This window comes from Pleurodeles waltl, chromosome 10, assembly GCF_031143425.1.
Source record: "Pleurodeles waltl isolate 20211129_DDA chromosome 10, aPleWal1.hap1.20221129, whole genome shotgun sequence".
Taxonomy (NCBI): Eukaryota; Metazoa; Chordata; class Amphibia; order Caudata; family Salamandridae; genus Pleurodeles; species Pleurodeles waltl.
Genome location: NC_090449.1, coordinates 1,039,148,956 through 1,039,161,976, shown reverse-complemented (window position 1 = coordinate 1,039,161,976; position 13,021 = coordinate 1,039,148,956). Strand labels below are relative to the sequence as shown.

The 13,021-nt window shown below is 42.1% G+C and overlaps 1 protein-coding gene across 4 annotated transcripts in view; it reads left to right on the top strand.

Moving 5' to 3' along the window:
- The window catches only part of CMC1 (C-X9-C motif containing 1), a 159,684-nt gene that overhangs the window by 131,992 nt on the left and 14,671 nt on the right, over nt 1-13,021 (top strand). For all 4 annotated transcript variants that reach the window (XM_069212013.1, XM_069212010.1, XM_069212011.1 and 1 more), the window contains exon 5: nt 8,044-8,134. In XM_069212013.1, coding sequence (XP_069068114.1) covers nt 8,044-8,134 — 91 coding nt within the window. The remainder of the gene's footprint in view (nt 1-8,043; nt 8,135-13,021) is intronic.

The window sequence follows — 13,021 nt, the reverse complement described above, 5'->3', positions numbered from 1 at the left end:
CTTCAGAGATGCTGTGTTGGGAAGTTGAAGTCCTCATCACCTTAGCAAGTCTCTTCTTGGCATAGGTGCATCCAGAGGCTTTACTTCATAAGCACCTGCTTTAGCAGGCTTTACCTAGAACTTGGATTACCCATTGCTAATGTGATGGGAGGGAGGCAGTGGTCATGAACAGCAACAATATTTTTACAGGAAGTCCGATACAACAGCTAAATCTGGAGTGTGCAGCTTCTCAGAGAGGAGAAAGGACACCTCATAAATCATCACAGCTCACACCCAGCAAATACTCAGTTTCCCGATCACCGACCAGAGCAGTCAGGCTCGATGGCCACATACAGCTCCTCATCGGCTCCATGATTGTATTCAGGTTGGAAGGCGAGACGCACCACCTTCAAGACTGTTCATAGAAAAACTTGCCCTTTCTTGCAGATCCACGGTAGCAGTTCTTTTTGGTAATCTTCCTGCAAGGGAAGATTTTTCAACTCTGGAACATAGATGGAGGTCCAATTGTGTTCAACAATATGCCTGGTCTAAGGTGTGCATTTCCTGTAGGAAGGAGCTGTATCTGAGTCGTACATTTGCAGCAGTGAGTGACCAGGTTTTCCTCTAATCTCTCGGTTGGTCCTTCCTTGCTTATAATAAAACGAGGCTGGATACTGAGTGAGCCTAAGTTATGACTCTAAAATTTGTAACAGTTCAGTGGATCAGCATTTGCTAATTTGTCCAGAAGAGTAGCGATATCTAATCAGAAAGAAAGGTTTGCGGGTAGAGGGATCCTTACCACTTTGGTCCAGCCTGGTCCCTTGAAGACAGCCCTATAGACAATTCTTCACACTCAAAACAGTCTGCTATACGTGGAGATGAGAAGGAATGAGGTCAGAGAGGTCGGACAATGTGATGGAACCCCTATCATCAACCTTGTTACCAAAACCCCATACGCACATTCCATCTCCTAAATCAAGGTTAGCCCTGGAGTGAAAGAAAGTCCATCATGCAACCTTGCACGCCCGCAGTAGTTGTTCCAGTGTCATTAAATACCCAGTGTATTGGCATTGTCTACTTTCGATTAATAGCTTCTGTGCGTCCATGTTGTCCTGCAGAGGGAAGCCTGATGGCCTTTGTTGGATGTGTCATAGGGATGGAGTGCCATCAGTTTGTCAAAAAGACAAAGTGCAGGTCAAACAAAATTGCCAAAAGCAAGAATGCCATGCCACGAGGAAAACGATGATTTTTAAGAAATTAGAAGCCTGTAACAGTAACTAAACTGAACACTGAATCTCTGAAACAAAACCGGAGACCACTATGAGGAGGATAACTTTCAATATGCCACCATATCATTGTCGAAATATCGACCTACAGATATATCGTGACCATAATATATCAACGTTTCTTCAAGGTTTAGTGTACATTTTCTATTACTAACCTAACCATGACAATATTTTTGAAGTCAATATTATTGTCACAATATATTTGTAGGTCAGTATTTTGGCTGCACTATTATGAATGAAGACGGTATTTCTAAAGTGCAAACTCTCGCCAAAATGGCTTCATGGCGCTAAAATAGAGAACGAGCCCCATTTAGGACAAAATGGGCCAATCTTTTCTATTCTAGCTGTTATTTTAGGGTGTTATGGTATGACACCCTTGAAGACTGGAAATAAGGACAAGTTTTCCACATTTGGGGAAACTTTATTAGAATGTATGTAGAAAAACCTAACTCTGTATATAGTATTAACATTCCCAAGCATGGGGATGTACAGGTACGGTAAGCGCTAATCATTTGTTTTAATACGTTGTTCACGAAGATTTATAGTTTGCAGTATGTATGTAACACTTGTGTTGATAACATGTCGAATCTACAGTAGTTATAAAGCCTTGTCTAACCTATAACATAAAGGCACTTGGATTCTTCGTGAAATAAAATAGTTCTGCTGATCGTATGTGATGCAGTATTTTGATAAATGAAGCAAGAAAAGCAAAAAATAGGGCAACACGACAGGATTGGGTGGAATCCCTCCTTTTGTCTTCTTAAATAGAAATTATTTCCCTGTAGTTGTTCCAAAACCAGCATTCCCAAGATGTTACATGCTTCGAAGAGAAGAGACCTCTGGGTACAAATCTGTATTCGGGAGCATTGACCACCATTCCGACTGCAGACTAAGAAGTCTATGCACCCAGGGTACAGAACAACATCCCTGTATCCATCAGGACCGCTCCAACTCTGCTTTAATTTAGGGAAGAGTTGAAGAGTTGAAGAGTTTAAAGACCATTACACCACAGTGCATTAACCCAGTTTCCTCTCATCTTACTCGTTGACTTTGTTTGTCTATGACCCTGTACAGCCCGACGCAGCCTTTTGGTTATGTTTGAACTATAGAAATAACACAGACATATGGGTGGGATGAACAGCCGCAGAGTCCCCCATTGATGTACATTGGCCAAGAACACATAGATATCGAAGATACTAAGGGCTGCAGGGCCGTTTTATTCTTACTTTGTTCAGCTTGTTAAAGCATTAAAAACTCCACTTCAGCCCTTATTAGGAATTCATCTGTAATCAGGTCAAAAATTCCAGTACTGTTGTGCACAGTATTTACCTCGTGCGGGATACTTACCAGATTACTATTACTAAAATTACTATTTTTCGATTGGTCCCAGATCTTGTTTCCTCAGCTCTAGCTTCAATTTTTCAGGGGGTTCTTACTTCTGGGGTCTATCCAGCATCTTGGAAGGAGGCTACAGTTATCCCTCTGAAAAAGAAGCAAACTGGAAATAGTCAGGAACTCACCAACTTGCGTCCCATTGCCCTTCTTCCCTTTTTGGCGAAGATTTTCAAAAAACACATTAACAGGGAATTAGTAAACTTCCTATTAGATTCTGGGGGACTTGATGCTTCTCAACATGGTTTCAGAAGGGCACATAGCACAGAGTCAGCCTTCATTACTTCCTCAGACTCGATTCAGAGAATGGTGGACGAAGGGCAAGGGGCTATTTTGATCCTACTTGATCTGTCCGCAGCCTTCAACACTATTTCTCCGCAAATTATGCTAGCCCGCCTATATCAAGCAGCCATTAGAGAGCAGGCCCTTAAGTTACTGTAATCTTTCTTGACAAACAGGTGGACCACGGTTAGCTGTGGAGACATTAGGTCCCCAGCATACCTATTACCCTGCGGTGTCCCTCAGGGCTCTTCACTTAGCCCCACTCTGTTTAACTTGTATGTTGCCCTGTTAGCCAATTTGATTAGTTCATTTGGTTTCAGACCTACTTCATATGCAAATGGCACCCAGTTGATCTTCCCAGTTAATAAAAACTGGGAGGAAGTGGCGGATTGTTTTAATGAATGCATGCAGGCGGTTAATAGTTGGATGAAATCAAGCTGGCTCAAATTGAACAGTGACAAAACCGAAATACTTTGCTTTGGATTAGGAAGTGAACGGTGGAACTCTCACTGGTGGCCGTCTGATTGCGGTTCGATCCCGGCCCCTATTGCCGCCACAAGGAATTTAGGGGTCGTCTTTGACAATTGTCTCTCTTTTAAACCACATGTAAACCATATAGTGAAAACATGTTTTTGGACTCTAAAAAGGTTAAAGAAAATCTTCCCCTATCTGCAAAGGGAATGGAAAATTACAGTAACACTGGCACGGGTGATGTCCAAAATGGATTATTGCAATGCCCTGTTGCTCAACATGGACAAATCTTCTCTTAACAAGCTACAGCTGATCCAGAATATGGCTGCTAGAGCTATCCTAAACCTCCCTCGCTCAGCTTCGGCCAGTGATAGTTTGAATCAACTACACTGGCTCCCAGTGGCCCAGCGCATTATTTTTAAAACTCTTTGCCTGACTCATAAAGCAGTTCACAGAATCGGTTCCAATTATCTGGTTTCTAAACTTTGCTGGTATACTTCCAAACGGTCTCTTCGTTCTTCAGGAGCCTGTAGAATTCAGGCCCCCCGCACTAACAAAGCAAAATGGGGAGATAAAGCCTTTACGGCAGCTGCAGCTAAATGTTGGAACTCGCTTCCCATGACAATCAGGAAAGAACACAATTTCCTGAGTTTTAGGAAGTTACTTAAAACCTGTCTATTTCCTCTCTAACAGGCGTTTTTTTACCTTCTCTGCCTCACAACGAACGTGTTTTTACCTTTCTGCTATTGCTTCGATGCCTTGGCCGTAATGCGCTTTACAAATACTAAATACAAATACAAATTAACCATTTTCGCCCTTACAATTAGGACTGAAATAGGTGGATTTTTTTTCCACTGTTTTCAACTGTATTCTTCCTTAGTCATAAGCACTTTTTTCCCAGATGAATTTTGCAGGACTTAATTGGTAAAATGTGTCCGGTATTTTTTTTTTAGAGGGGCAGCATTTTATGTCAAACTCATAATCCAGATTAGTCCAGAAACTCCCATTTACTTCCGAATTCGGGATATTCAGCAAACTAACCAGGGCGCAAGCCTTCAGTGGTGTCTTATTTCCATAGTATGTCCACTTCCGGTATGGCTCCGGTCCGCCATTTAATAGAACCCGGAAGCGAGGCTGGCACACCAAAGGTACTTTAGTTGTCACCCATGTGGAACCAATGCTGCTGTTTGTTGCAGGTAGAGCAGAGAGAATGCACTTTACTAAAAATACGTGAATGATTGTATTGAAAAACTGCGTGGATCTGACTTTTCTGAACACATTTTAGGTACCTCTGGCCTAGTTTTTATGGCACTTGACACATAAATATGATTTATGGACAAGCGCCTTTCAAATGTAGTGCATAGCCATACCTTACCAATTGAACAAGTGTGTCATTTCATTCTAAATGTATTTGAACGCTTTATTTGTGTAGAATTCACAGCGTTGACAAAGGTGGCCTGTTCTTGCAATCTGGAAAATGTAAAACAAATATTTAGTTTGCGTTTAAAGCAGAATTGGAAGCATATTGGAGCTTCATTTGCAGCTAATGCTGTGCATTGATGGATTAACAGTATTTAAAGGCTCGTTTATTCCATGTTCATTTAACTAAAGAAAGTGCATGTAAAGAAGCACAGCCTTACTCGCCCACATTACTAATGAAGGCAGAGGAGTTTGAAATTGAATTTGTCGCAGGATGCAGTTTCAGAAATTGTTTTGTGGTATTAACAGCATCAATCAGAATCTATAACAGTGTGCTAACGCGCGATATGGCATGAAAGCACAGATCCCAATTAAAAAGCGTGTTATTAAACAAGTGACAAAGACCTTACAAAGAGCTCCAGGCTCCGGGCCAGCCGCGGTCACACTTGAAGACACAATCTGGGCAGGGAGCGAAAAGCGTTTACGGCATGGCTAGTCTTGTTCATGCCGCCATGTGACAGCTGAATGTGTGCACTTCCACGTAGACCGCTGGAGCCCACTGGTATGGTAGTGGCCGACACATTAACCACACTGCACCATCATCAGAACCTCCGTAACAGGATGATGTATCTCCCCATGACCATCAATGGCACCTTCGGGATTCGGGACCTAGGGCAGGTTACAACACAGCATAGCAAACTGACTCAACTCCCCTCCAGCTCCCCATCCTGTACATTGACCTCCTCTGGTGCTCCTCGACCCTCATGTCTGGACGGGTGCTAGCTGGACAATGTATATGAAACTATGAGGCCAGGAAGGTGGAACATGGCGGTCCATGTGCCCACCCTACCCTACATTGTCTAAAGGAACCTCTGCTGGTCTTGTTGCCCCTGTCCTGGCTCATACAGCATCTGAGGTCCTGGACTCAGGCAGGAGGAACCGCCAAGAGAGAAAATCCATCACCACCTTGTTGCTGCTGCTGTCAACAGTAGTGCTGTTGTAGAGATGCTGTAAGCCATTATCAACAGGAACATACAGGTTTAGCCACCTGGGCGTTGGTGCTGTCTCTCAACTTTGTCGCACAAGTGAGGTTGACATCTGTAAGAGCAAGTAGGAGGATAGCCCTTTACCTGTAGGCATCTAAAGCGAGAGGTTACATTAGGATATCTATACGCACACTAGAACGGCGATGGTGGTAACTAGTAATATTGAATCACTTTGCTAATGGATTCTGACAGGTGGGGCTGTTATTGTGGGGTTAATACTGTGTACCGGCACTTGAAAAAGTCTGAGAAGATACTGGCATCTCTGGACCCAGATACACTTACCCAAAGTCACATTGGTAGCGTGACACAAATAGCCAAATTAGAGAGCCTTTCATCACTATGGCGAGATTTACTGAGGTATTTGGTAGATTTTACTGACTTGTAAAATGGGTGTAGAAATGGCTATCAATATGTAACTTTAAAGGAACGTGTTTTGGGAATTCCTTCCAAGTTGCGAATCAGAACTCCATGTATCAATGGCTCATGTCTGTAATTCTGGTCACGAACAGTTGAACACTTACCGACTCCTAAGTTCTAATTCATGGAGGGCAAGTGGTCCCTTTGGTTCCCATTTAAAATCATGATAGCAATTTCGGGGGCCATAGGCAGTGATTCTGGGGACCACTGTCACTGAAGTTTCTCAAAATTGAAAACATTTACAATTTTGAAATAAATGTCATTAAAATGATGGTGGTTTACTGTATCTTGTAGGCCACAGTACCTGTGATTGTAACCAATCATAGGGAGTCACAAATTGCAACCTGACTATTTAGGATTCATTAGGCAGGTTGTCCTGCAACCCCTACAGTTCATTATTTTACAAACCTCCCTGTTCATAGTTCAGTTCACAGAATCCGATACTGGTCACAAAAACACTGGTTACAGCGTGCAACCACTGTCTTACTTACTGTATATAGCACTTAGGTCTCTACAGTAGACAGTATCATCTTTGTGGTGATTAAATCAATAAAATTTGGCAACTTGCCAAAATTCACTACTACAGCGGATTCTTCTTTGATATAGTTTGGTTTGAGTTCCTCTTTAGTTCACTTAGCTGCCCAAAGACCCTTTAGACAAAAGGAAATGCAGATATATAAACTACTCAGGTGCGTAGCTTCAGGGGGGTATTTGGGGTGCTACATCCCCCTAATAAATCTATTCTCTAGTAATTAGTTGGGTACAGCTGTTTTCAGTGGGGGTATGGTGAGGAGTCTTTCGGATCCCCCCTTGGGATTTTTATATACATACAGAAACACTCTCACGTCTGTGTTTTAAAGGTCTTAAAAATATTGGTTATTTTACAAAATATTGTGTTTTAAGTAGCCCTTACAATCTGCATCACCCCCGCCCTTCCCACTGCCCCATAAACTCGCCTTCTGCACTGCTTCTCTTGTAATGTATTTAACATAATATTCCAGCATGGTTGTCAAAAAACCTAAAGCTCACACCCCCTAATCTTACTGACCAAGCTACGCCCCTGAAACTAATGTAAACTCAAATCTCGACATTGCTTAAATGCACAAAATGAAATGATCTAACATCCATATTTTGCACCCAGATTATGTTATTTCTCAGCTACATGATAGTGATAGGCCCAAACCACTCTACAAAACTTCGGCATTTCCCATTGTTTCATAAGTAACCCCTTAATGCAAGATAATTGAATTCTGAACTTTTGAATTGTAATCGGGCTCATTGTTTGTTTAACTTTTAGGAGCAAATCGCTAAACTTAATTGTTGCCTATTTTTCCGCATATTACTTGTTTACTCATGTTTCCAATAAAAAGTTAGACAGTGGCATAGCATATTTTTGAAGATAAACATGTGCCAATACTAAAGTGTTTACAATTGTACAAATAACCTTTACCACATTTTAAAACTAAAACACTGTGTAATTTGTTCGACACTTTAAATTACATATTTACTATATTTAAAAATGGAAAGTTCAATGTTATAAGACAAACTATCCAGAAAGATTTATATGTGAGATTAGTTTCACCTGTTCCTAAAACAAAAACCACTTCAAAAAAGCAATAATTTGGATTACTGATAAAAACTCTTGTGACCCTCCTTGTGCTTTGTTTAAAAGTATTTAATGCTTTCAGTATTGCATGAAAATGCTTATCTGTTGACAGAAAAAATAATTGTTCCCAATTTTTTTCTTCCAGCCTTCACACAATGCTGCTCAGAGACTGGCTTTCTGATGGTGGTGAAATGCAGAGGGGAGAATGCAGCCCTGAAGGAATGCCTAACTGGCTAGTAAGTCCTGACATTTTTCTTATGTCTGGAACTCGTGGGGCAATCATTAGTCCCGAAAAGAGAAGCCAAGCTCTCTAAATCTTTTAGTGGTTGAACAGTCTATTGATATGAATTACATTTTAACACACAAACCTTGGTCTCCAGCCACCCAAATGTAGCGATTTCTGACATTCTCGCGTACTCATGCACCTGAGTCTTACCTAAATCACCCTACATTCGCCTCTGTTAATTAGCATCCACTCAGTTAGGTTTCTTTGTCAGGTACCTTTACACTCACCCATTTCACCCCACCCCCTTCATTTCCTTGTTTTCATTCAACCTCCAATCTCAGTGGAAAATACTCTTTCTTATACTTAACTTTTAGTCCAGTTGTGCAGGACTGATCATATATGTCAAGTGGAATTGTTGGTTGCGTGATGCTCTCTCTTGTGGATCGGATTCCACTCACCATTTGAGTGGTATCTGACCATGTCATCGTGGTGTGTCATTTTTCTACTTCAATTTGTGGTCCTCCTGAGGGAGCAGGATCTCATATAAAGAGAAAAATTGCCTCTGGTTTTCATTGCCCTCCTGCATATTGAAATCTAGGGCCATCCTCCAGTCACAATCCCAATCCATTTACATGTCTGCAGTTCAAAAATTACCTAAACTAGCCAGGTTTCTTGCTCTTCCGTATGCTGACTTCACTGCTGTACAGCAGAACACTTCAAGCAGGGATTTTAATCACAATTTAAATTTCTCTGCTGCTCAGCAACTATATTCTTAAAAGATACCACTCTGAGAGTGAGAGGTTCTATAAGTATATCAATCATATATGTGATTTCCCTGTCTTTCCTACTCTACCGTTAGTCCTTTACCCCTTGTCTGGGCCAGGTAATCATGGAAAACCTTGTCTTGTCTTGTGCCTTGGAATGTCATTACAACCACATGTCATGCCAGCTCTAGGTTTCTTAATTTCATTCATACAGGGGTCTTCAAACTGGGGGTGGCGGTCCTCAAATTATCCAAGGGGGCTCCAGGCTCTGGTCAAAATAAGCATTATGTTGATAACGGGGCTTTGTTCTAAGGTGAAAAAAAATGAGCAGCGGAAACCGCTCTGTAATGGCCATCACAAACACGTTTTGTCGTTTATATCCAAGCTGGCAGTACGAGTCAAAAGGGAAAGGACTCCAAACCCTCCCCCACCACCCTCAGTAATCACACTGTGGGTACTTTGACATATTAGTGAGGCCCATCAGACCAGAATTGCATGTTTGGCATCATGTGTTTGATAGCATTTTTAAAACAGTAACAGAATGTAACTGCAACATTTAACGAAGTCTAGACATATTTAAACATTGCCAATTTAATAGAATAATTGTGAAAAAATTGTAGGGAGCCCTGATGATTTTCTTTTCCACTGGGGGGGCATTAAAACGTTCGAAGACCACTGCATTAATGTGATCTGGTTGTTTCTGGATGACCGTCCCCCACTCATAAAAGGATTTAGTAGACCGTCAGTCCCCAGTTCATTGGTTGGAAACCTCACATGTTGTCATGTGTAGGTGAGTGTTCATGACTTCACACCAATCGTTGTGGTTAAAGCGAGTCTGAAAGAAAAGGGTTTATCATTTGCCAGTTAGTCTCTTTTCTTTACAATTATGTGATGGAGGAAATTAAGTGATTTGAAATCTGGTTGTCTGGAGCCCCCTTGTACATAAGGGAGACCAGCGTTTGTAAACTGTGCTGAACTCACACAGGCCACTGATGTGGTACAAAGTTCTAACAGTGCAGTTGGCCCTATATTCATCCTGATGCTTCAAGGTGCTCTGAAGGGTGAGAGTGCATGAGGATTGTGTCACTGTAAGAGAATGCAACAAGATTACAGTTGTTTTTAATTTGTGTGTTTTTACAACAAGTGCCTAAAAATGTTAATTCACACCTGACCCTGTGCCTGAGCTCACGAACAGTGGTGTCTGTTTGCTGCAGGTTTTTAAGGACTGGATAGCATACAGTTGTGTCTTAAGCACCAGTATTTAGTTTATTGGTTAAATAATGAACCCTGCAGTGAATATGCTGAGGAGCACCAATTGTTTGCCTCCAATTCCTTTGAAACACAGGATAAGTGTACAAAGGATTTCATGTGCCACATCATCTTTTTTAGTTTTTGTTTTTTGCAGGTGGGCATGGGTTGGTAAGATGGCATGTCTTGGTAAGATGGCATGTCTTGTTCTGGATGAAAGCAATGTCACCTTATTTCGATATGTTGAATATAGAAGAAATTGCCATACTTACTAACGCAGGGAGGAGTAGAGAGCAAAATTATCCACCATCCTAAAACTAGTTACCACTCTTTTTTTACTTCTGATTTTAGTGGTGTATTTCGCCTATCAGAATAAAGGCCCGTTTCGAAAGCCAGTGGCCTAGTTATTAAACAATCAGGAGGCCCTCTCTAATGCAGTGTCTGATTAGGAAATACAGTCACTCAGTCAGTCAATCAGTAATTTGTATTACGCTGCTTATCACACTTTGGGCCTCAATGCACTGTCAAAGGGCAGCCGGCCAGTCGAAGAGCTAGGTCTTGAGGTCCTTCTTGAACTGATTCAGCAAGGGGGCCTACCTGAGGTGGATTGGTTGCATGTTCCAGGTCTGCACTGCGAGGTAGGCGAAGGATCTGCCTCCCATTGTGCTCTTCCTGATTTTAGGGGTGGCGGTGAGGGCAAGTTGAGAAGATCGGACTTGTCTGGTGGGGCTGTGGAAGGATAGGCGGTAGTTGAGGTAAGCCGGTCCGATGTTGTGCAGAGCCTTAGCGGTGTGCGTCAGAAGCTTTAAGGTGATGTGTTTGTTAGTGGGGAGCCAATGCAGGTCTCTAAGGTGGCCGGAGAAGTGACTGTGGTGGGGATGTCTAGGATGAGTCTGGCTGCTGCTTCTGAATTCTCTGGAGTCTTGCTTGGAGCTTCTTCGTGATTCCGGCATAGCGAACGTTGCTGTAGTCGAGTTTGCTGCTTCCAAGTGTGTGGGTGACTGTCCTTCTTGCCTCGGTGGGGATCCACTTCCAGAGGAGGCGGAGAGTGTGGAAGCATGACGATGAGACGGCATTGACTTGGCGGGTCATGGCACTGATATAAATATATACTTTATTGAACAACCTATGTTGTCAGGACTATAAATCCACTTCTCGTCACAGACACACTAACCTAGTTTTTGCTACCAATTGATTAATACATTTGCAGGCCATGTGCATATGGGGGTTAGCCAAGAGAAGTGAATATCCTGGCCTTTTTGATATATGAAAGTTTTTGATCTCAATAATATCACATAACTAATCAGTTAATCCATGAGGCAATGTGCTCAGGTGGTTATCCTGCTTATTTTGATTGTTTTGCATCCAGTTCCCTACTATAAAGCAGTGTGTCAGCAATATATGGAATCCCTGTCACATCTATACCCCGCTCACTGAAATGCTTCCTCAGCAGCTTTGCCAGAGGTTTAATTGGCAAAGAATGCATCATAGAGGAGAGTTGACATGAAAGCCTACTACTAGTTTTAAAGCGCCAAGTGTTAGAAATTATAGTTTTGCAAGTCCTCTAAGAATGTTATTCCGATCTCTTCAAGTTGCCATCATGGAGCCTAGTTGTCTACACAGTCACGTCTGCCTCACTAAGCTCACCCCAGTATCATTTCCTCTGTACATCATTCAGTACCAGAAAAAGTGGACGTAGGCACCAAATGGTAGTGGTATAAACCACACCTGATCTTTACCAACATGCCCTAAAAACCACCCCATCTGCCACCCCCAGAAAATCTTAATCAATATGTTTGCATTGACTGTGAACATTGACAATAATCTATAACAACTACAATTCAGACAATTCTGACTGTTTCAGTAACAGAACTACTGTAGCCTTCTGCATCATGCTGGGCAAACATCGCAGCTTCTGAGTCTCATACGTTTCTGTTAAAGTTTGGATCATGTGATCACTAAATATAGCATAAAGGTGTTGTGAAAAATCCTCCTGCCTGGTGTCTTGCCTGTACCCGTATGTTTAATAGCCCATTCCACGTCTTGCTGTGTTTAAGAGTATCCAGTAAGCCATTTCTGGCCACCCTATCAGTGAGGTAGGGATGCTTCATGTATGCGTTCCTTGGTCTGCTCAGGTGTAAGCCTAATCTGCCAGGCACACAGCAGCCTACTTGATCTCCTGGTCACCACCTCATATTTCTTGATGGATAGTGTGAGATCCCACATTTCTGTACACCGATCATGCTAGCATCAGTTCAGCTTTTTTCTCTTGGCTGTGTTTCTGCCAGAGGTGGTGTGTTAGTACTTGATCCAGTTCATGTTGTGAGTGTTGCAACAAGTTGTGTGTTATCTACTGAAGCTATAGCTAGCTGTGTAATTTGTTCTTCAAGATAGTTAGTGTTCCAAGAACGCTTTTTTTCACACACCAGTGTTTTTGACAATCAGACCTCTCTGCATGTAACTCTGAAAATGTCTCAGATGTCTGCTGCTTCCAAGTGAACTTATCACTTGTTCCTCTGAGTAAATTCTGAACTCTCATCCCTAAGAATCCCTATGTCAAATAAATGTTTCAGCTGAAGCTTCCATGTAGATAGTCACACCCTGTCTAAACCACATGATTAACCCTTTAAGAGCACTACCTCCGCAGAACTTGTGTTGGCCAACACTGGGGAGGTATATTATGGCCCCACTGGTACTTTGATGGTACTGAGGTATCATTTGTATTTGGAGGCTTATGAGAACGCTGGGTGGAAGGAAGTTTGTTGCTCCCTGCAGATTTCAGAAATTTCCATCACAGAAATGTGAGGATTTTTTTTTTTTTGTAGTCCATCGGACGGACTAGGTGCTCCCCGAATACTGAACAGGGTCACGACTGGAGGCTTATC